The sequence below is a fragment of the Rousettus aegyptiacus genome, unplaced genomic scaffold (assembly GCF_014176215.1).
Source record: "Rousettus aegyptiacus isolate mRouAeg1 unplaced genomic scaffold, mRouAeg1.p scaffold_m13_p_7, whole genome shotgun sequence".
Classification (NCBI taxonomy): domain Eukaryota; kingdom Metazoa; phylum Chordata; class Mammalia; order Chiroptera; family Pteropodidae; genus Rousettus; species Rousettus aegyptiacus.
In genome coordinates, this window is record NW_023416310.1 from 98,900,849 (window position 1) to 98,925,572 (window position 24,724).

A 24,724-nucleotide genomic window follows, 5' to 3' on the forward strand; every position below is an offset into this window, starting at 1 on the left:
AGTACGTAATTTAATGATAAGGAAATATCAGACAAATCCAGATTGAGTAATATTATACAAGATAACTGGTCTTACATTCAGAAGAGTCAAGTTCATCAAAGTCAAGGGAAGATTGATGTACTGTTAAAGATTGAAAGAGACATGACAAATAAATGCAACATCTGATCCTAGACTAGATCCTTTTGCATTATTGGGTCAATTGTCAAAACTTGAATAGGGCTAGTGGATTAGTTGGTAGTAATGGATCAGTGCTAATTTCCTGATTGTGATGGTTATATTGTGGTTATGTAGGAGAATGTCCTGGCTTGTAGTAGTTATAAAGTTTTAGTATGGGCACTGGGGTATCATGTTGGTAAATTTACTCTCAGTAGTTTCAGGAAAAAAGTTATTTGTGCTATTATTGTTGCAGTTCTTTAGTAAGTTTGGAATTATTTCAGAAGAAAAATAAAAAGTTGTTTAAATGAGCAAGCTAAAATTTCTCATTAAAATGTTTTGATATTAAAAAATAAAATAAAATGTTTTGATATCTTATTAAATATATTTTTTACTGATTTTTTTTCCAACAAGGCTTATCTAGATAACCCCAAATTCTTTCCAGTTTATCCCTATGTGATGTACAAATATTATTTTTTTGTTTGCATCTTAACATGAAAAAGCCTGTGAAACATTATTTTAGGCAGAAGAACTTACATATGCAAAGGCCTAGATCTCAGAGAGCATGACTTTCAGGAGAATTGCAAACAGTGCAACACATCTGGAAAGTGTGGAATTAGTGGTGGGGCAGCTGTCAAGGGAAAAGACATCTAAGAACTTTCACTGGATGGTAGTGCCGTTCACTGACAAAGGGGATGTAAGATAATTCAATTTTTTGGCCCTGACACAGATAACCAAGAGCACAACATTAGTAAGGATGCTTCCACAACAGGTACAGACAGCCATTTGTCTGGAAACTGCCTGAGGATGCTTCTTGACCTTAAGAATTCAATCAGAAATTGCCCTAAACTTGTACCTGTAAGGGGCATCCTTCAGAAATGTGAAGAAGGATGGAGAAAGTGGCCTGTGTTGTATCTCCTTTCATATAGTTTAGGAAAAAGGATACCTGTCTACAATAGATACGTGATAGGATAATTTGTTGAAATATTAATTTGCCTTTTGTTCTGTTTTCCTGCCCTTTTTTATGAATGCTTTTCTGTTTTCTTTCCTTGAGATTTTGTTCAGCCAGGGCCAAAGCAATATAACCACCATTTGTTCTATTAAAGGCATCGAAAGGCTTATGGTAGATGGGCCCATAAGGAAAAGGGAATGAGGCAAGAGTTCAGAAGGGAGAGTCTACCATGGAGACCTCAAAGAGAGATTTTTTTCAGGGAGTGTGGGCTCCATGGAGTTAGCAGGAACTAGTATCCAGTCCCTTTATGCTGTTGCCTTGTAACGCTCTGGGGACGTGGCCTGTCCTCAGCATGGAATGGCTTTATGGTACAGTGGGAACCTGAACCTTTGCTGTTGGGATTCTGAGCCATTGTAAGGAGCCGCAGCTCAAGCTAGGAAGCAAATTTCAGGAAGCGGCAGAGCTGTCTTCCTTCAAAGGATTCTATGGTCTTGGACAAAGAGCCTATCAGCAGTGACCAATCTGGACCAAAGATCAGAGGGCTGTCCCTAAGTGTTCTGGACAGTGTAAAACTTGAAGTCTTTGCCTTAGAGTCGGGACTTGACCCCAGTATATTGACTGAAGTTAAATTTCCAAGTGATAGCTTAGGATAAAATTTAATTTGGTAATACAAAAAGAATATGACATTTCTTTCACCTAGAATTATGAAGTAACTTTTGTATTCACCATACTCATTTATAGGTCTTAAGATCTGAAAGGAATTAGACATGAAAAGACTTTTCAAAAAAATTCAGTGTCTTTATTTGTACTTTTTCTGTGAGAGAACTGAGATAGTTCAGGTTGATATATGCCTCCAAAAATTAATATCAGATGAACTCAGAATGCCTCAACAAGCTTGGTTTTTTATTCTCCGTAGCCCAGAAGCAGAAGTTGTGGAAAGAAAAGAACAAACTAGACTGACATTTGGTAGACGTAGGAACCTTTTTGGTTCTCTCTCCTTTCCCAGTGCTCCCTGAGGTGACGTCGGGCTGAGAGCCAGGTCTAGGGTGAATATCGTTTTAATTCCAGTTTTCTTGCAGCTTTATCTTCTAGAAGCAAAATCTCATTCAAATGCCCAAATCGTATATTTCTTACAGTCTTAATTTGAGCTAGGAGAAATCGAGCCCTGAGACTTCTTTTGAGACAGGCTGTCAGCAGACTTTGGATAAATGATAACTAACATGATAGAATGATGGTCCAACTCCTGCTTTAACAATATTTTTATTTTCTAAATAAGGAAGCCTATAAAGAACTATATGAGCAAGAGTGTTATGGGCTAAGCCACGTGTAAAATAGCCAGTTGACCACAAATTTGAAATTATGGCTTTGCTACTGTCTATGTGGCCCTAGGCATATTATTTCAACTCTCTGGGCAACATCGGCCATATGAAAGTTTTGGACTAGATGATTGATATAGGGAGTCTCTCTATTCTCTATTCTTATGATTCTAGAATGTAGAGTAAGAAGATTCTTTTAAAATTGAAACAGAATGATAAAAAGCCTTATCTATGGTAAATGCTTAGATAAAATGAGACTTACTCTTTTTGGTGAAACTTTTCAATGTGCCAATAAGATCAATGCTCTGAAAAACTATGCTCAAAACCTTGTGATGAAACTTAGAAAACGTGTTAGTATATATTTTGGTTTGATGCAGTAGATAATCATATTAGAGCCTGATGAAAAATAAATCTCCCCAAAACCAATGAGGGGAATTAGCAAATTTTTAGAATTTGAACTGAATTATATACAATTTAATCCTGGAAAGAAACCCCTTTAATTGATACTGAGGAATGAAGAGTGCTTTATATGTTATTTCAGAAGCTGGAAAGTAGAGCATATTTAGAATCCTAGGCAGCAAAGTAAAATATATTTCAGGTAAATTAGGGTGTGCACATAGCTAATCCCAAATAAATCACTGCTGTATATACTGAGAGATTTCAGCCAGTGATTATCATATGAAATAGGTTCCTCAAAGAGCATGTGATTCTTGGTTTCATAGCTGCTAATCATCATTACATTGTTGCTCATATAAATCTTGGCTAATTGTTTTTATTTTTTCAATTTTCTCCTAGTTCAGTTGGAAAGAAAATGTGTGTAATTTTCTTTCTCTAATATTAATGTGCCGAAATTATGATAAGTGCTGTGTAACTAAAAATGTTTCGATCCTGAATGATCCAGATGTTTTATACATATCTGAACTCACTAGGCATCTACAACTAAATACCACTCTTGCAGCTTACTGAGTAGACTAACCTGTTTTTTGCTTTCTTCAGTGTGTACTTAGAAATGAGGAAGGACCAGATTCCTAAGAACTCAAAATTTTTATGGTGATATGAATGTGGCTTTACTCACAGGTCTGAGTATAGAACACTTACTTCACAGATTAAACCTTATTCTTTAGGTTGATGGAAATTTGATTTCAATCAGTGCAAATTATTTCTCTTTTTTGTATAAGTTAGGAAGAGAAATTTTAAGTTATCCACAGTGTCAACTATACTACAGGCTGAAACTAGAAGTTGAAAATAGACTTAACTGGTAAGATTAAAAACTTGATTTTCACACTGATCTGGCATGTGCCTCATGGAGAAGAAAATGTTCAGTGTAAAATTTGCTCAAGGAAATATTCAAAAAAATTTGAAGTTCTTACTGGACTAAGTAAAAACAATGCACTAAAAAAAAAAAATCTTTTAGGGTACTGTAAATAAAAGCCATAAAATTCAAAACAAAAGTAAAATAATTTATTTAATTTTAAGGAGTATAGTTCTGTCACCCTATTATGGAATTCATTGGAAAATCACTAGATCTGGTGTAATCTTGCCTAAAGAAATCCAGGCAAGATCTGGATAGGCAGCTTTGCAGGTACAAATGAATGAGGTCTGATACCCCTGAACATGGACACTGTAAGCACTTCTTTTTTAGGTGAATGTATTAGTTTGCTAGGACTGCCATAACAGAGTACCACAGACTAGGTGACTGAAACAAAAGAAATTAATTTCGTCACAGTTCTGAAGCTCGAAGTCCAAGATTAAGGTGCCAGCAGAGTTGGTTTCTTCTGAGGCCTTTTTCCTTAGCTTGAAAATGGCCAGTCTCTTCACATTGTTATCCCTTTGTGCACATTTGCCCCTGGTGTCTCATTCTCTTCTTATAAGGTTACCTGTCCTGGTGGATTAGGGCCACTCCCTCATTTTAAGTTAATCACCTCTTTAAAGACCTTATCTTCAATTATAGTTACATTCATTAGTACTGGGGGCAAAGGCTTCAACATGTGAACTTGGTGGCAGAGGGAGACATAGTTTAGTAATAGAACCCTAACTGCAAAAAAGATATTCTTGGATATTATAAAAAGGTGACTAAAAATATCAAAGTTGCTGCTGTCTGGAAATATAGCTGACCATAGTTTTCCCTTTCTTCCTCAGTTCATTCTTTTTCCCTTTTCCCAGTTTTCTTCCCTATTTTTAGGTATAATTTAGGTACAGTAAAATACACCCTTTTTAGCGTGCAGCTCTGTAAGTTGTGTAACTACCACATTTAATGAGGTTTTTGTAATCAAGTTTGTAGGAGGGGTGAAAACCAAAGAGTGTGTAAATTTCAGTTATATTTTTATTTTATTTATTTTTTTTCGAATGCTGGCACACCCATAAACAAGGTAAAGGCAGGATACTCTAGCAGTGAACTAAAAGGTAAACTAGAAAAATAAAAGTTTGTCTCCCTGAATGATCTGAGGGGTAGGAAATTGCATCATGTAAGTGTTTACATAACAACTCCTTATCCATGGTCCCAACATCCAATTATCTTGCATTTATCCTGGCTTCTTGAATGTCTCTCGAACTTATTTGTATTGTCTCTCATTATCCCTACCCCACTTCTATATGTAAGGCTTATACCAGACACACGCCTCTATGAAGTTCTTTAGTCAGATTAAACCCATAATGGGTCCACAATTCAGTGGTGTGGAAGATTATTTTAAAACTATGTAGGAGAAAACTGTTACTTTAGATTTACAGTTTAGATGGAAAAATAAGTTATGGTTATTTCCTTCAGAAATTCATCTTTTATTGTTTTAACATTTTTTTGGGATGACCCTAAAATATGTTTCTGAAGGTCTAATCTCTCATCTGTATAGTCTCGGGCATCCCAAAAAACAATGCCCCATGAAACAACACAGTGTCACCTTAAACATTAACAGCTGTGTTCATCATCTCCCTTATTCCTTCCAAAATAGTTTCATAGATTCTCTAGTTCTACCATTGCTGCAGTTTTAGGCTTCCAGATTTCAATCACTGGAATGCTTTTATTTCCCTCCTTCTTTCTCATCAGTTAGCAAATCCTGACATCTGACTTGTTTTTTGTAACAAGGTAATAGCTTCCCATTGTTCTTTTTGCTCCTACCCCAATTGCACTTATTGCTAACATGCTATATGTCATTTTATTTATCGTCTGCTCCTCCTCACTAGAATGTAAGCTCCATGATGGCAGAGATTTTTGTCTATTGTTTACTGCCATATTCCCAGCACCCGGTTTGTTATTTATTGGATAAACTGAGCACTTTCTATGTGTCAGGCACCGTGCTCTGTGTTTATATGCAGAATATCATTTACTTTTTACACTTGGGAGGTGTTTTATTGTTCTGGTTTTCAGACAGTAAAACTGGTTTCAGTTTTTAAAAAAGTTAAGTTACTTGCCCAAAGTCACACAGTTTGATGGTCACAGTTAGTGAGTGGTAGGAGCCAGACTCTGGTTTGTCTCCAAATGTTGTAGCCTATCTACATACCTTTGGAATAATATTCAAACCTAACTTAAAACTCAAGACATTCCATAACATAAAAGACCCTCAACCAACCTCTTATATCAAAATCCTGTTCCAGTCAAACTGGTCTACTTACTGCCCCTTGACGCTTATGTAGCTTTGTTTCCTCTGGTTTTGCTCAGATACACTCATTCTAGAAATCTTACCCAGCTTTTGACTCTGAAATTCAGTGCAACTTCCACCTCTTTCACAAATCATTCCTGAATACTACCGGATGCACTGAGGAATTCCTCTTCAGTAGTTACAACATGGTTTTGGAGGCTCTCCGTCATGTAATGCCTCATCCTCTGTCCCACTTTATCTTGTTTGGCACATAAAGTTTCAATAAATGGAAGCCATTTTAATTTTCTTGCATGCCCACTGTCTGTTAGGCAGTTATCAGGGGTACGTGACATTTGTATATAATGTTCGTGTGGTATCAAATGCCTTTAAAAAGCTAAGGTTTTAGCTGGGAAGGAAGCAATACATAGATATGTAAACGAAACATATAAAATGATGTGTTCACTGGGGTAAAATGTAACTGTCTGTTGTCAAGAGTACACTGAGGCTGAGAGGGCATCCTGGGAGGGCTTCCTGGATGGCCAAAGGGTGTCCTCGGTTGTAAAGTCTGAAGCGCACGTAGCGCACTGCTGTGCTGCCCTGTACATTCCCTCGAGAATCGTCTTTGGGCAGGGCCACGTGCCAATGCTTTAGGTTAACCACGCATCGGGCTCACTGTAAACGGCTAATAACTGCCTGCCCCGACCAGGCCTCTACCCTCCATCTTTGTGCGGACGGGAGGGGCGAGGACACCAGGTGTAGCGGGCCAGTCGCAACGCGGCGGGTAAATTCAGGCCCCCAAACCCCAACAGTCAAGTTTTCAAAAATCCCGCGCGTGGCGCCCCAGGCCGCATCCGTTGGGAACGGCCCCCAGCGCGCCCCCCCTGTCGCTTCCCTTCCCCCCAACCCCCTGCCATCCTCGACCCGCGCCAAGCTCAGAGCGGGAGGAGGCATGGAGGGAGGTAGACAGGATACGCACACGGGGCGGTGAGGCTAGCGCGTTCCGGGGAGCGCGCTCGTCTAGCGGCTGCGGAAAGCGGAAGTGGGTGCGAGTGGGTCGCGGTGATTGGCTTAACTGACATGTCTCTCAAGGGGCTGGCGCGAACACCACTGCAGAGTTAGGCTAGTGGATACGGCAAGGGGAGGGGGGAAATCACTGGGAACAGCCGCGGTCTTGGGAGGAAATGAATCTCAGAGGTGCGCAGAGAGCCGGGAAAGTGTCTCGTCAAGGCACACTGGGGAGCCCCGGGAGTGAAAGCGGGACAGTAGAGGCGGCGGCAGAGGCAATGCGGGCCAAGGGCTTGAATAGACCGCGGAGGGCGGGGGGTCCATGATCGAGAGCGGCGCTGCGGCGCGGTAGGCGGGACTAGAGAGCGAGGCGGGGATTGGCGGGCAGCCCTGAGCTGCCGTACGTCGGCGGTGACGCACGCCTCGGGGAGGGTGCGCGCGCGTTCAGCGGCCTCTTTGTGTGGTGCCCAGATAGGGGAGCGGAGGTGGCAGCGGCAGCGGCGGTAGCAGTGGCGGCCTTGGTTGTCTTCCAGTCTCCTCGGCTCGCCCTCTAGCCGGCACCTCTCCCCTTCCCTCCCCCTTCCTTTTCTCCTCCTTCCCTCCCCTTCCCTTTTTCCCTTCCCCGTCGGCGAACGGCGGTGGCGGCTCCAGCAACGGCTGGGCCCAAGCTGTGAAGAGGCCCTTAGCCAACGATAACGGCGACGGCGAAAGCTCGGAGCTCGCAGGGCGGGGGAAAGGCCCGGGCCGTAGAGATGGAGAATTCCCAGTTGTGTAAGCTGTTCATCGGCGGCCTCAATGTGCAAACGAGTGAGTCGGGCCTGCGCGGCCACTTTGAGGCCTTTGGGACTCTGACGGACTGCGTGGTGGTGGTGAATCCTCAGACCAAGCGCTCCCGTTGCTTTGGTTTCGTGACCTACTCCAATGTGGAGGAGGCCGATGCCGCCATGGCCGCCTCGCCCCATGCCGTGGACGGCAACACGGTGGAGCTGAAGCGGGCGGTGTCCCGGGAGGATTCGGCGCGGCCCGGTGCCCACGCGAAGGTTAAGAAGCTCTTTGTCGGGGGTCTTAAGGGAGACGTGGCCGAGGGCGACCTGATCGAGCACTTCTCGCAGTTTGGCACCGTGGAAAAGGCCGAGATTATTGCCGACAAGCAGTCCGGCAAGAAGCGTGGCTTCGGCTTCGTGTATTTTCAGAATCACGACGCGGCAGACAAGGCCGCAGTGGTCAAGTTCCATCCGATCCAGGGCCATCGCGTGGAGGTGAAGAAGGCCGTACCCAAGGAGGATATCCACTCCGGTGGGGGTGGAGGCGGCTCCCGGTCCTCCCGGGGCGGCCGAGGCGGCCGCGGGCGCGGCGGTGGTCGTGACCAGAACGGCCTGTCCAAGGGCGGCGGCGGCGGTTACAACAGCTACGGTGGTTACGGCGGCGGCGGTGGCGGCGGCGGCTACAATGCCTACGGAGGCGGCGGAGGCGGTTCGTCCTACGGTGGAAGCGACTACGGTAACGGCTTCGGCGGCTTCGGCAGCTACAGCCAGCACCAGTCCTCCTATGGGCCCATGAAGAGCAGCGGCGGCGGCGGCGGCGGAGGAGGAGGCAGCAGCTGGGGCGGTCGCAGTAACAGTGGACCTTACAGAGGCGGTTATGGCGGTGGGGGTGGTTATGGAGGTAGCTCCTTCTAAAAATTTTTTAAATGCCTGGGAGTGGCTGTAGGGGTACCTTTTCAACAACCCAACTAGGGTCAACTCCTGAGTCTCTTTCCCTCCCACCGCCTTCCCCATTATGCCCTTGGGGGAGCCACTTCGAAGGCTGCTTACCCTTGGGGGTGATGCCCTATTTGCCTGCCACCTCTCTTGTCTCTCTGAAGATGGACTCGGCCCCACATACACATTTTTTGTGTTACAGTCATTGATGGACTCTATTTTTTTATTATTACTTGGACCTTGGTCGTTTTTATACTAGCAAAATGTCTTGTTTTAATTTGTGTTTTTTGGGGGAGGGAGTGAACTTGCTGATTCTGTAGCAAAACCTGGGTGGGGGTTGGGGTGGGGGGTAGTTTACTTTGTTGTAAGGACTTGATACCTGGCTACAGCGTTTTCTATGAAATCTACTTGGATCCCATGCCTGAAATTTGGAAGCATATGTACAAAAATCATTTTTACGTTTTATTTTTAATAAATCATTGTGTTTGACCGTACATGTCTAACATTTTTTTCCTAGGGTCCATTCCGCACCGTTTTAAGGGATATTATTTGAAAATTTTTCGTGTTAATTCTTAATTTTTGATGTGTATTTAGAGAACTTTTAAGAGGTCCTGTGGTTTTTTTTTTCTTTTTCTGTTGCCCTGCTAGTGACGTGTTGAATTTTATCCCTTTACAGGCAAAACTTTTGAAATGGTGGATGTGGCTTTTTAAAGTCTTTAAAGTTTCTGTGCATCCATCTCCTGTACTAAGCGACTTGCTTATCATCTTGACATGATTGATCACTTTTTATGAGAATTTACTTCAAAGTATGTACTGTATAGTTCTAAAGAAATAGTTTTTGTTAAGCATGTGTTTTCATTCATATAAACTGTTTAAAAACTTTCAGATGGCCTAGTTTCATCTCTTATTGGTTTGTCTGTAATGAATGGTTACAAACAATGGTTATATTTTACTCGCAAACAATGCATTTTGTATTTTAGAGCAGGTTTAAACGTTTTTTTTTCCTATAGCTGAACTGTCCACGGAAATCCTTCCCCCAACCGTTGTAGCGCCATCTACTGGCAGAATGGCAGTGTGCAAAATCAATTTGTTTAAAAACTTGTTTAGGACAATTGCATCAGATTAGAAGTTTTGCCATCAAAAATCTGTGCAGACTTTGGTTACACATTTACTTGTAACTAAGGTGGGCCTTACAGGAATGTAGTTAACAGTCCATATCACAATTGATCTTTCTACGTGAGATTTGAAAATGTAAACTATGCATAGCTTGGGCAATGGGCCCAGATTGCTATGACAGCTAATGAACCAGCTATGTGTACTGGTATCTTAGGTGCAAGTTGTAAAGCAAAATATCTGTATTCTGCTTGGTTAACAAATGTATAGTTGTAGCCCTTTGATGCAATAGATTTCAAATTGTTGTTTATAAAAAACAAAACGATATAGGAGAAAATTGCCTTCCTGAATAGAAATACAGAATAGCAACGTTTATGGATATCACAAATAAAGAATTCAATTCTTTACATGATTGAGTGAGAGTATGTATAATCTGGTGGGTGGGTTCAGAGTACCTGTTAATCTAGTATGTTTAATGTTACCATAAGGTATTTGACCTGAATCTTGCAGTCGAAAGCCATACTAAGAAGAGATTATTGGGATTTAAAGTAAAAGTATTTTAACATTGACCTTTTTTCTCCTTTAGTTCTTGTCACTATACTTAAGATCTAATTCTTGCCAAAAATTTTTTCCTAATTGCCAGTGCTCTCTACTTTAGATAAGAAAGGTCAAGGTTACTAGGCTAGTTTGTAGGTGCTCAGTCAACTTGACAAATGATAGCTGATGGTTGGTACAAATATCTAAGTATTCTTATGTGACAGATGGGATAGATGTTTCTGCACATTAAACAGTCAAATCTTTTGCTCTTAAATGGCTCTATAACTTTCTTAAATTTGTTTTATTTTTCACTTTCAGTGAAGCGCATGTGAGCTTTCTCATTTGGTATTTTGGTCCAGCTTTTTGGGGGCCCTCTAGAATACAAAGAATGTGACGTACTTAAATTATTTTGTTCTAATAGTCATTCTGTTTGCCTTTTTACTCAGGTTTAGAAAGGGAAAAAGCTATTCTGGGTCAATCGGAATAGACCACCTTTTGGAGGGTTTTCAAAGTGATAAGGTTATTTTGTAGTCCTCAACATATTGACTTCTAAATAGTTCAATGAATTAACAGTAAAAGTATTTCCTGTTAATTGGAAAGGTGACTTAGTATTCTATTTGAGGTATGTTAACATTTCATTGTCATGTATTTACAAGTTTTTGTAATTTGGACTGGTGTTTAGTGAAGGCAAAAGCATAATGGTATTTGCTTTTCCCAGAATTTTTCGTCAATTTTTATGAAAGCATTTTTGGCATGTGGGGCTTTTTTTGCCAACTAGTTGTATGTTTTGACTTCTTTCACCTATGAGAACTATCTGAATATTATTCAAATTTAAGAATTCTTGGAAGAAGGTGGTACAGAATCTAGTCAGTATTGAATACGATTTTTACCCTAATTCGAAAGGGTAGCAAAATAACTTCTATCTCAGTGTGAAGAACTTTCGCATTTATAGTGTTTTTAGTGGTAATCATTAAAAGTGCTTTGAAAAGTCTCAAGATGGGTGATAATTTCAAGTATTAAAAAGCTTGCAACTTGTTAATGTTCATAGAACTACCAAATCAGAAGGACATACTGATTATTTCTATTAGTGCTTTGGAACATAGATTTCATATTTAAATCTACTTTACAATGAATTTTTTTTTAAGCAAAGTTTAAAGGATTTGAGGATACTTGAGAATTTGGTATTTATGATTACTTCCCTCAAGACTAGAAGTGACAGCGTTAATTGTAGGCTTAGTCATCTTTTAAGTGTGCTTGATTTTCTCAGATTTGAGAATTCGCATTTAACATTAAATTTTGTACGATGTTGTTGAGTGAGTGGGCTTTTGGATTGATTTGAGCAGAACTGTGTCTAGACAGTATGGGTTTTACCCAAAACATTTGCATTTAGAGTAAGTCTCTTACATTTACCAATTTTTGCTGAGTCAGTGTAAAATTTTGATTACTGGAAAAAAATCCTGTTCCGTATCAGAAGGCCCTCTTTTGTTTTCTTTTTGAAATGGCAGCAAAGACTCTAAATTTAGGGCAGTACTTTTTCCTAGCAGGTTATTCTGATGTGCCTTAGTGTCAACATTTCTATTAAAGGAAATAGAAGTTATAAAATTTTTTCCAATAAAAAGTCCCTTGAAAGAATACGTAAAATGTAAGAAATGTTCTGTACATCACTTTGCACATAACATTTGGATTGTATTTGAATTCACAGAAAATACCAGTATTGCTAGAAAATAGAAAATACGGAAATCTTTGGGTTGGTATAGTTTTAAAAACAACTGTTAGAGTTAAGCTTATAAAGCAAACTAAACAAGTAAAAATCCTACCCGTGTGACCAAACCCCCTCCTCAGGAATAATCTTTTTTAACAGGCATATATTCACCACTGTCTTTTTCTGTACACTTAATTTTAAAAAACAGAATTATGTAGTTTTGTAGTTTGTATGTATATTAATATTGCAAGACAAGCCATTTTTTTAATGCCTGTATAATATTCCACAGTATAACTTATTAACGTATAACATTCCTCTGTTAATGGATGTATTCCATTTCTTGCTGTTGTGAATAATGCAGTGTGTTACTATCCTTGCAGATGTGTTTGCTCATCAAATACACTTAATTGATGAGATGGCTACCTTGGTTAAATGTGCTAGATAATGAGAATGAAACAGGTTTCTGATACAAATATTTTTCAATTCTCAGTATACATACAGAAAAAAAACTTATTGGTGGCTTTTTTTAAAGCTTAAGGGTAAATTCAAACATTTTTCTGAAAAATTTCAAAGCTGGATTATAAATGATAAAAGTTAATGGCCTACGAGGACCATTCTATTACTGTCTTCCCCTTTTGTTTTCTTCAGTAGTTGTACTGCAGAAATATTCGGTAGTTTTCCCATGTTGATGTCTAAACATTACTGTCTGAAGAAATAAAGTTAACTTACTTTCTTTGGACTTCATTTTCCTATGATGTGAAGATTATAATAATTGCTTAAATTCTTTCTAATTTGATACTGTTATCTTTTAGTCATATTTGGTAATTATTCAGTAACAGCTCTGAAAAGGAACCCTTAGACTAGTTTTTATAATCCATTCAATGAGACTGAACATGATTTAGTTAAATATTAAGGATCAGCCCTTGCTCACAAAGTTTCCACAATTTAGTTTGGGTGGTGAGAATTTAAATTAACTGATAAATAGAGTATGGGCATTTTAGAGATAAATATGAGCCATAGTGGTGACTTCCCATGTGGGTCAAGAAAAATGTTAAGGAAGAGACATTTGGATGGCAAGGGTATTCCACAGCTTATGCCAAAGTGCAGAGCATGATGTATTTGGCACCTTGCTGTTTTCATAGGTTGCTAGACCACAAAGACCTTTAAAAGCACATTTTATTTTGCATTATTTTGTGATTCATGATTTTTGCTAACTATTAATAGCAAAATCAGCCTAAGGGAGGCAGAACTTAAAATATTCAATGATAGAAATACAAATCAGATGAGCTCTTAAATGGGAAATGATAATGAATTTTCATAAGAATTCATATTTTGGATTATATTTGAATTCATGTCGTGACTTGATGCTTAAATTTGAGCTTTTACTAAGTATGATGTGTGGAAGTATCTTGGCAAATAGAATTTATTACTCATTTCAAAGAAAAGCACAACTGGTTAGGGAAAAATTATTTTTTGGCATTGGATCTTGCTTTTGGGTAAACTGAATTCTCCCTAAATGAGAATTTATTACCAGATAAAACATTTATCATAAAAAGATACTTGAAAGCTGCTTTTAAAAAAGGAATCTCAATGTAGGAAGGCTAGAAAGGGCAATTAAATCTCTTAGTGATTTTTTCCGCCTACTTTTTTACTTGCACTTGGAGCTGGAAGATTTGAATATTCAGAGAGGAAAAGAGTTCAAGAAGATACCTTGTTAGGCATTTTTTTCTCAACTGTGCGTTTTCTACTCAAGCAGGTTTTCTTTCACTCCTTTGATTATTTTACCAGTTCCTATGATTTGCTTCAAGATTATCTGAAATAGGTTTGTGTTACTATCTCTTGCTCTTATATTCTCTGATGTGGACTTGACTTATATCATTTAAGCAGTATGCTTATTTCTGAAAGTTTACCATTGATATCATCAAGTATTTACCTTCTTTGCACAAGACATCTAGGATCTGGAGATACATAGCAGTGAGACAAACATGGTTCCTGTGTTCAAATGATTTGCATTTTGGTTAGAATTTGATTTCTATTGAAATGATGTATCCATTCCTTTTCAGCATTGGGGCACCATCTCAGATTGTTCACACCATACAAACTAATTGGAGTTAGTCCCATTGTCTTTTTGTGTATATTCTCTGATTAAAATTTAGGCTTCACTTCTTTGGTTACTTATTATTGGAAACCATATAAAAAGTGCATTTTTTTCTTTTGATGCTTATATTGCAAAGTAATTTACCTCAGAGTAGGCATCTGATTTAATATTTCATAGTCCTTAAGGATGTAAATTTTGGCATCAATTCCATTCTTGACCCTGTCACGTTTTAGCTGTGTGACCATGAACATATTGGCTGGAACCTCAGTTTCCTTGTCTCTAGAAAGGAGAAGCTACTAGCATTCCCTTTTCACATGGGTTGTTGAATAGATTCAGTGAAAGAATGCATTTAAAGGGCTTACTGTTGTCTCTGGTGCATAGTAAGGTTAATATGACCTCTCTTAAGAGGTGCGACTGATTAGCAAAAGATGTACCTTTATTTCACCCTTATCCCAACCACATGGTATTTGCACAGTTAATGAGTAACTGTCTTGAGAAGAGTAATAATTTAAGTATATGTGGTCCAAAGAGCACTTTTAGTAACAGATTTGGTTTTTAACCTAGGCTTTGCCCTTGACTTGGCTGTGTTTGAGACCCCCCAAAGCTCTGCTAATTCAGTGCTAGTAGGAAAGAGATAACCATGTTAGCTATCTGTAAGTGTTTATTTCTTATAAGGAAGATATAAATAATGTGAGTGTAGAGGAGAGGAGACTTTTAGGTAAAAAGAAAGAAAAGCTGTGGAGGATATATGATTTGACCTAAAAAATTGGCCACATAGAGAAGGTAGGGACAGAAGTAATTTTAGGATGAGGGACAAATAGGCAGAGACATGGAGTATATACAGAGAAGTATTCCTGCTGTGTGCTGAACACCGTTAAGTACATTTACAAATATTCTCATGAGTCTATTCAGTAACCCTCTGCTTCATAGATATGGTAGCAGTTTACCTCAGAAAGGTGGAGTAACTCCCAAGGTCACCCAGCTGCTAAAGTGATTTATCTGGGAGTTGAATCAAGTCTGATTGATTCCAGTGGTCATACTCTTCACTAACTTATTTACTTTGAAATACAAGTGGTTAATTAGTACTAAGGCTACAGGCGAGTTGTAGGAAATAAATCGGGATAAGTTGAAACTACATCTGAGTGAGGTCCTTGAGTAGTATGCTAAGGAGTTTGGACTTTATCTGGCAGGCAGTGGAAGTCACCAAAGGTTTTGAGCAACAATAGTGGTAGTGAGACTGTAATTAGATTAATTCAGGAGCATTCTGTAAAATAGATGACATTTGAGTGATGTTTCAGATGGAAGGTTGCTAAGACAACTGATATTAACCAGAGAAAATGAGAGCAAGAACAAAGAGGTTGTGCTGGAAATAAAATGAAAGGGAATTTGAGGAAAGTTGTGAAAGTATAATTGGCAAATGATTGGATGTATGGGGAATAAAGAAGAGGGAGTAGATGAATCAGAATTACCGTGTGAGCAGGAGAATGGTGGTGGTGATGCCCCTGGGAACGGGAAAAGACTTGGAAGGTTTGGACACAGTGAGTTGAGCACATCTAAGCATTATACCTTTCGAGATAGCTTTACAGAATGGATACTGAACTGAGTATTCTTTTTATTCTTCCTGAGCCACTCTCCATCTTTCTCTTCCTTGTTCTGTGTTCTTGGGAGACATATTTTTAAAGAACTACATTCTCTCTTTTCTGGCTTCATTTTGGGTTTGGACAATGAGAGAAACTGGCAGGAGATCTGGAGAGAGAGGTGAGGTCAAGATATTTGTTCCCCATGTCCTCCAAATACACATATTCAGCAAACAGGTTGTCAGTGGCCACAGCTCTGCTCCACTGTCTTTCAGGGCTTAGGTCTTTTCTGGCTTCTAGTAACCACTCCCTCCTATTGCTACTTCAGGCTCCCTGTCGCTAGCCCCAAGATAGTTCTCCAAACCTTGTTGAGTTTCCTTAACTGTGACCACACCTTTGTAAATAGTTCCTTTTATTAAAACTATTCAGTAACCTTGTTCGAATGTGCCATCTGTGTTCATGTCTTCGGTGAAAAAATTTTAATCCCTTTTCACATTTTCTTGATTTCCCAGGCACCGCGAACTTGGAGAAGACCTAGCTGTTTGCACTAGGTTACTTTCCTAACCTGTCATAAGTTTTCCCTCGTTGTTTGAAATTCAGTGTCTCCCTGTTTTCCTACTATGTCGAGTTAAACTTGCAACTATTCTACTCAGTGATTCCATTGGAAATAGAACAGTGAATGAGACAAAAATCCCTGCCCTCAACAGAGCTTGTATTTTAGTGGGGAGAGACAATAATATTAGATGTTAGAAAATGATGAGTGGTATGGAAAAATTAGGTAAGGGGTGGGAGTGCTGCAAGGCAAAATGTGAAGATAGTGCTGTTTAAAATAGGGTGGTATGGGTAGGTTTCTCTGAGAAAGTGACAGTTGAGCAAAGACAAAGGAAATGTGGGAGTGGGTGATGTAGATATTTAGGGAAGGAGCATTCCAGGTAGAGGATTATGAAAAGCAAAAGCCCTGAGGCAGGATTTTGCCTGGCCTTTTTGAGGAAAAGCAAGTTAGTCAAGGTGGCTAGAACTGAAAGAAGGAAGAGAAGCAAAGGAGTAGCTACTCTTCAGGTCAGAGAGGGGCTAGACCATGTAGGGATTTGTAAACTAAGGATTTTTACTTTTATTGTACAAATGGTGAACCATTTTAGAATTTTGAGCAGAGGCATGTCATGATCTGCTGTGAATTTTAAAAGATTCTCTCTGGTTTTCCCTCTCCTAGAACAAAAGTTTTTTTGTTTTTGTTTTTTTTGGTATATATAGTTGCTTTCAATGAAGATTTATGAGGAAAGCAAAACAACTTGGATTAAGCTTTAAAAGACCCACAATCTCTTTAATTCTACTATAGGCATATATATTTTTTGAGAAATATAATTCTTTTTTGGCTGAAATGAATCTTTAATTGGTGATGTGTTACCTTTAGAGGGTCCTGCTTGCCTTGTCTGGGCAGCTGGATTTAAGGAATGTTTCCACTGTTTCCTAACGGATAAGAGTGGTCCACTGTCTCTAGACTGTGCAAGCAATATGACTCTTGGGAGTCTGGAATTACAATATGTGATAGGTGGTCAGTGCCTATAAAACTTGAGTACTGAGTCCTTGAACAGAAACATCACATGAGTGTATTTTGTGTGACCCCCTCACGGTAGGGAAAGAGCCTTAAAGAGGCCTGCACATGCATTCTTCCAGCCTGCTTGTGTCTTTTCCCCATATGATCAGACTGTGTATCCTTACTTCGAGGCTGTAACAAATGTTAGCTATGAATACAACACTTAAGCAGTGCCGAGTTCTGAGAGTTATGGCTAATCTCTGAATGTGGGGTTCTTCTTGGGAACCTCTGATGCAGCTAACATTTTTCTTTTTAGTGTAAGCGAGTTAAGCGGAAAACAGGTTGTGAGTACAAGGTGCAATTTTGGAAAAACTATTACATAGGTCAGCTAGCTCTCTGTCTATTGGAGAGTTCTGAGCAGTTTATGCTTTGTTAATTCCTTTCCTTTCTCCAAAAGCTCTTTTGTTCTTTTCATTATTACAGCTTCTAGCAGTTTTGAGCATGGGGGACACGCTGCCATCATGTAAATTCTATGTAAACAAGTTTATGAAAAGGACTGCCTTGTATAGGTCTTTAAAATGATCTAAGTGAAGGCAATTGTTGATAGAGACATCATAAATAATTCCTTAGGGAGAAAGGAAATATAATTGCTTCATCTTGTAAATGGTGTAGGTATGTCAATATATTAGACCATATTTTATTTGCTTGTAAACTCTCTGCAATGAAATGTGTAGCAAGCTGTTGTGATTTAACTACTTCGTATTACTCCCCTGAGAAGTTATTTTGTCCTGATTGTGTAATAAGATTTTGGTACAGAGAAGATGAGACTTGGGTCACAGAAGGGAGATTGTGGCAGAAATACTCCTTTGACATAACTCTTATGAATTTCTACTTTATTCCTGACATCAGAGTCACAGCCAGTTCCCCTCAAATCTCTGGATCCTAATATCCATGAACTTGAAAGCTTTTATTTTCAATTGGTAGAATTATTTTTTTGTAGTCTCCAGTTGATTTTAATCACACTTTTGTACTTTAATTACTGAAAGTGCAGACAGTAACTTCTCTGTCAGGTTGGGAAAATGATGAATGGGGAGGGGATTTAACCTAAGAAAATAATTTAATGAAAGGAAAACAGTTTTTGCATAAAGACAATCATCATAACAAAAAGAGATTGGAAAATATATGTCAAACATTAGGAAAATGTTTACTAAATTGAGCTCTGTGAAAAGGTGAAATGTGAAAAACCCAGTGTTCATCAACAGATAAATGGATTAACAAGTGTCCTCTATACATAAAATGTAATTTTCAACCATAAAAAAGAATGAAATTCTATACATTCTACAACATGAATGAACCTTGAAAACATGCTAAGTGAAATAAGCCAGACACAAAAGGACAAATACTGTATTGTACTTGTTACCTAGAATAGGCAAATTCATGGAAAAAGTCGAATTAGAGGTTATCAGGGGCTTGGAGGAAGGGAGACTAGAAGTTACTGTTTAATGGATGCAGAGTTTCTTTGAGAATGCTGAAAAAGTTCTAGAGATGGATGTTGGTGATGGTGCACGACATTGTGAATGTAGTAATACCACTTCAGTGTGCACTTAAAAATGGTTAAAATGGTAAATTTTTGGTATATTCTAGTACAATACAGTTTATAAAAATATGTAATAAAATTATAATGTAATATAATATGTAAGTATATTAAAGTAATAGGATTAAACAATTGAGACTTCTAAATTATTTTTTAATATTTTAAATGAAGTCATGAGACATTGAAATTACCTAGCTGTGACTGTAATTGTGAGTACTATTTTTAAAGCTCCACAGAATTATTTACCAAGTTTGCAACTTCATTTTTATTCCTTGTGTTTTGCTCCCTCTTTCTCCAAACTGGAAGTTGTCTCTTCCACCACTGAGTCTCCGTAGTACCTTTTCTGCCTTCTCTTGTGTCTCTTTTTTACTATATATATGTGTCACTGTGCAATTTCTCCAACTAGTTTGTAAGCCTTTTGACATCTTATTCATGTAGGACGTATGTTGTAGTTTCCTGGTACATCCCACTGCACAGACAGTATGATGTTCAGAGACTGACTTATAAGCCTGCAGTTACATTAAGGTGGGGAGAGACCAGAATGTTTGAGCATACTTACTTGCTCATTGTTTTTACATTAAACATGTTGCTGTCTCAACTCTCAGTACCTCCTAGATATGCAGGCCTGACTGCACCCACACATACACACATCATTGTGTTCTTGACTTTGGGGCTCTGTCCCATCTGTTTTTTACCTTTTCATGTAAAACAACCTTGTTTTCTTTGTACCCAGAAAGGAAAGGATCACAAAGGTGAGACAGGGGAAACAGATAGAGGACCAATGCGTTCAACTTAAAGTACCTATGAAAACGTTTGAAGTAGGAATTAAGGTTTATTCTTGGATAGAATGTTCTGTGAAGGAAGCTGATCCCCACCCCACCCCCCTGCCCCCGACCGCTCTTCCCTCCCCCCATGCCAGTGGTGTAATAATTAGGTTTTGCTTTGGTTATGAAGAGATACACATATTTACCAGCAGAGGGCACCAGTAGTAGGTTAAAGATTCAAGAGAGGAAAGAATTCTTAGGAAGACCTTGAAAGATAGCGTGTGCAATGTACTGGCCTGTGTGAAGCACCCTGCTTGTTGCTATAGTTGTTTTGGCTTTTCTTTGCCTCACTTTGGGTTCAGTGGTGTGCATCCAACTTTCCCCAAGAGCAGTCTTTGGCTAGGCCTGGTTGGTAAGCTAAGGAACTAGAGGAGTCCAGGGGAAAGGACTCTATAGAAGCCATGGATGCCAACCTGGATTAATATCCAAGGGTTTAAATGCTATTCTTTCCCATATTCAGGTGAAGTTGAAAGAGCATTAGACTAGGCATCCGAGGATCTGGTTCCATATCCTAATCGGCCCTAAACTTCACTGGGTGATATTGAATCAATTGCTTTCTTTCTCATAGCCTCACTGACTCATCTCTACAATGGAGGTAGTAAGAAAGGGGTAGTGTCTGTGGTGCATAGTAGATAATAGTGGGCTCTGTGGTTGGGCAGACCTAGGTTCAAACCTGTGGGGCTGTGGCCATGTCATTTAACTCTCAGAACTTCAGTTTCCTCACATTTATTCATTTTTGTTCTAATATTTATTGGATTACTTTAGAAAATTTTTTTTAACCTTTTGACCCCTTTCACCAATTTTCCCTGTCCCCACCCCCTGTCTCTGGCAACTACCAATCTGTTCTCTGTATCTGTGAGCTTGTGTTTTTCTTAAATTTTAAAAAATTTTATTTTCTAGACTCCACATATAAGAGAGATTATATAGTATTTGTCTTTGACCAATTTCACTTAGCATAATACCTTCAAAAGTCTATTCATATTGTTACAAATGGCAGAATTTCATTCTTTTTAATGGCTGAATAATATTCCATTGCTATACGTACACATGTGAGAGTATGTGTGTGTATCTCAGTTTCTAATCCATTCGTCCACTGATGGACACTTTAAGTTGTTGCTATATCTTGGCTATTGTAAATAATGCTGCAGTGAACACGGGACTTCATATATCTTTTCAAGTTAGTGTTTTCATTTTCTTAGGATAGATACTCAGAAGTAGAATTGCTGGATCTATTTTTAATTTTTTGAGAAAACTTCATACCATTTCGATGGTGGCTGCACCAGTTTACATTCCCACTAACAGACCACATCCTTGCTAACATTTATTTCTTGTGTTTTTGATAATAATCATTCTAACAGGTATGAGGTGATATCTCATTGATTTGCATTTCCCTGGCGATTAACGATGTTGAGCATCTTTTCATGTACCTGTTGGGTATTTGAATATCTTCTTTGGAAAAATGTCTATTTTGGTCTTTTGCTCAGTTTTTAATTGTATTTTTTAATGTTCTTGCTGTTGAGTTGTGTGAGTCCTTTATGTATTTTGGATAATAGCCCCTTCTCAGATATATGATTTGCAGATATTTTTCTTCCATTCAGTTGGTTGCCTTTTATTTTGTTGGTCTCTTTTCCTGTGCAGAAGCTTTTAGTATGATGTAGTCCCACTTATTTATTTTTGCTTTTGTTGCTTTACTTTCGGTGTCATTTAAAAAATCATTGCCAACACCTATATCAAGGAGCTTACAGCCTATGTTTTCCTTTTTGTTGTTTGTTTGTTTGTTTTTAGGAGTTTTATGGTTTCAGGTCTTATTTTCCAGTTTTTAATCCATTTTGAGGTGATTTTGGGCATGGAATAAAATAGTGGTCCAGTTTCATTCTTTTGCATGTGACTGTACCATTTATTGAAGTGACTATCCTTCCTCTATTGTATATTCTTGGCTCCTTTGTTGTAAATTAACTGAACATAGATGTGTGGGTTTATTTCTGGACTCTATTCTATACCATTGATTTATATGTCTGTTTTTATGCCCAAACCACACTGTTTTGATTACTATAGCTTTATAATATAGCTTGAAATCAGGGAGCATGATGCTTCTAGCTTTGTTCTTTCTCAGGATTATCTTGGCTATAAGAGGTTTTTTTTGTAGGTCCATGCAAATTTTAAGATTATTTGTTTTGTATCTGTGAAAAATGCCATTGAAATTTTGATAGTGATTGCATTTAATCTATAGATTGTTTTGGGTAGTATGAACATTTTAACCATGTTGATTCTTCCAATCTGGGAGCATGGAATATTTTTCCATTTATTTGTTTCTTCAGTTTTTTTTCATTAATGTTTTATAGTTTTTGATATACAGGTCTTTCATCTCCATGGTTAAATTTATTCCTAGGCATTTAATTTTTTAATGCAATTGTAAATAGGATAGTTTTCTTTATTTCTCTTTCTGAGAGTTTGTTATTTGTATATAGGAACACAACAGATTTTTGCATATTGTGTTTGTACCCTGCAACTCAATTCAATTAGTTCTAACAGAAAAGAGAACTCTTCCAAACTCATTTTATGAGGCCAGTATTACCCTATACCAAAACTAGACAAGGGTACCACAAGAAAAGAAAAGTATAGGCCAATCATGTTTATCCCTGGTAAACATAGATGCTAGAATTCTCGACTAAATACTGGCAAACCAAATTCTGCAGCATATTAAAAGGATCATTCATCACGATCAAGTGGCATTTATCTTTGGGATGCAAGGATGGTTCAACATTTGCACATCAATCACTGTGATACGCCGCATTAACAAAATGAAGGATAAAAGGCATAGGATCATCTTAATAGATACACAAAGAGCATTTGACATTTGTAATTGAATTCAAAATTCAACATATCAACAGTTTTTATGATAAAAGCTCTCAAAGTGGGTATAGAGGGAATGTACTTCAACATAATAAAATTCATACATGTCAAGCCTAGAGCTAACATCATATTCAATGGTGAGAGGCTGAAAGAGAGCCTTTCCTCTAAGATTGGGAACAAGACAAGGGTGCCCACTCTTGCCACTTTTATTCAACATAATATTGGAAGTCCTAGCCGGAGTAATTAGGCGAGAAAAACAAATAAAAGGCATCCAAATTGGAAAGGAAGAATTAAAATTGTCATTATTTGCAGATGACATATTATATATAGACCCTAAAGACTTCATCAAAAAACTGTTATAAAGAAATTCAGTGAAGTCGTACAATACAAAATCAATAAATTAAAATTTGGGGCATTTGTATATACCACACATTTAAAACAGGAATAATAGTTCCTTCTCACAGGGTTGTTTTGAGGATTAAATAGGAGTAAAGTCTTGAGTACAGAGTCTGGCTCAGAGTACCATAGACGAGATGGGAGCAGTTTTTACTATTCAGGAGGTGTTATCTTAAAGATGAGGAATGTGAAGCTTTGTAAGCTTTAAAGCACAACACAAATGCCATGAGTGATTCTCTTAAATCTACTCAGGGCATGGGTCCTTCCAGGGTACCCTGGCTGACTTTCTTCTTGGCCTCAGAACCAAGGACTCACACAGCTATAGTTTGGTAGCATGGGCACAGGCAATGCAAATAATAGCTGCTAATGGTTACTGAGTGCTTATTACAGGCCAGAGTCTCTGTTAAGTGCTTTATATACTTTCATATTGAAACCTAACAACCCTAGGAAGTGGGACTATTTCCTTTTTAAAGATGAGAAAACTGAGACTTATGCAGTAACTTGCCTAGTCATTTTCCTGGTAAATATGTTTGGACCCTGATCTGTCTGATTCTAATGGTGTGAAATCTTTTCATTGTTCCAAGTGGTCTTTGCATTTGGCTGTACATTAGAGTCACCTATGAAGTTTATTAAAATTCTTGCTCCTTGGGCCCTAACTCTGTAGATGTGAGGTGGAAGTTGACCCTGTAGTGTTTGTTTTTCCAGATTTATTGAGGTATAATTTACATAAAATAAAATTCACCTATTTTAAGTGTCTGGTTTGGTGAAATGTAGTAGTTGTATGTAATTGTGTATCGCCACAGTCAAGATACAAAACATTTTCATAACCCTGAAGAGTTTCTTGTGCCTTTTGATCCCCTGATGCTTATAATATGTATCAGCTGGGCAGATGGTTCTGCTGAACAGCTAGGTGTGGGACCAAATATGAGGAATTGAAGTCTTGGAGAAGGAGAATAAAAGCAATAAAAAAAGAAAAAAGATGCTTAAAAGGAAGAGTGATTGGCCTCATTGTCTCCAGATAAGCTGTGGTATACTGGCTACTTGTAGAGAGATGGAATGGGGAGAAGAGAACTTTAGACCAAAGACATTTAAAAAACAAGAACAACAAAGTTAATATCTTCTTGAGCCACATTGAGGTGGAGGATTCCGAACAAAGTTGATGTAGATGGCTGGGTAAATTGCTTTGGGATGGACAGTTGGGGCCAGTAAGTACTATTGGTAAGCTGTGAGAGGAGCCTTGAGGAGGAGGGATAGGAAGGTAGGGTAAAATACCATTGCTAGGCATTCCAAGGATAGAACCTCCTCCTCCAAGCAGACACTACCTTGTTTCCTTTGACCTCCCTCTGCTCCAAGAACCCAATAGTAACTATTCTTAATCTGAAGTCCATTCAGGAAGGTTATTTTAGAGCAAACAGGTTCACACTGTGACCCAGAGAACATTTGGTTAATAAGGTAGAAAATGTAAACTGTAGCTCTGAAACTAGAGAAGATTAGGGTGGGAACTTTGTGCCAGGAATCTGGAAACTCCTTCTTGGCTCAACTGTGGCCCTGGTTTTACTGTATGGCCTTTTCTTGGTGGCCTTCTCTGAGTTGTCTCTGTTCTTTGTACCTCTTGTGGATAGAGTGAGTGGTGAATAAAGTGTGCAGGTGGTGGTAGTACGGTTTCAACACATACATTGTAGCGATGGTTAGCAGGGAAAAAGCAGGTTGCAAAGGACATTCTGTAAAATTTTAAACTAACTCTCAGTAGTTGCATGTTGAAACCTGAATATGCTCAGCTCTTTAAGTATTTCCTTTC

At 38.6% G+C, this 24,724-nt stretch overlaps 2 protein-coding genes across 15 annotated transcripts in view; both read left to right on the forward strand.

The window, feature by feature from the left end:
* The window catches only part of KLHL3 (kelch like family member 3), a 228,709-nt gene that overhangs the window by 88,857 nt on the left and 115,128 nt on the right, over positions 1-24,724 (forward strand). The window lies entirely within an intron of this gene.
* Positions 7,443-10,218, forward strand: HNRNPA0 (heterogeneous nuclear ribonucleoprotein A0). Its single transcript, XM_016160642.2, has one exon. The coding sequence runs from the start codon at positions 7,751-7,753 to the stop codon at positions 8,675-8,677; it is 927 nt and encodes a 308-aa protein (XP_016016128.1). The 5' UTR covers positions 7,443-7,750; the 3' UTR covers positions 8,678-10,218.

Excerpts from the sequence above, each read along its gene's own strand:
- HNRNPA0 (XM_016160642.2), top strand. The coding sequence starts at position 7,751 with ATGGAGAATTCCCAGTTGTGTAAGCTGTTCATCGGCGGCCTCAATGTG.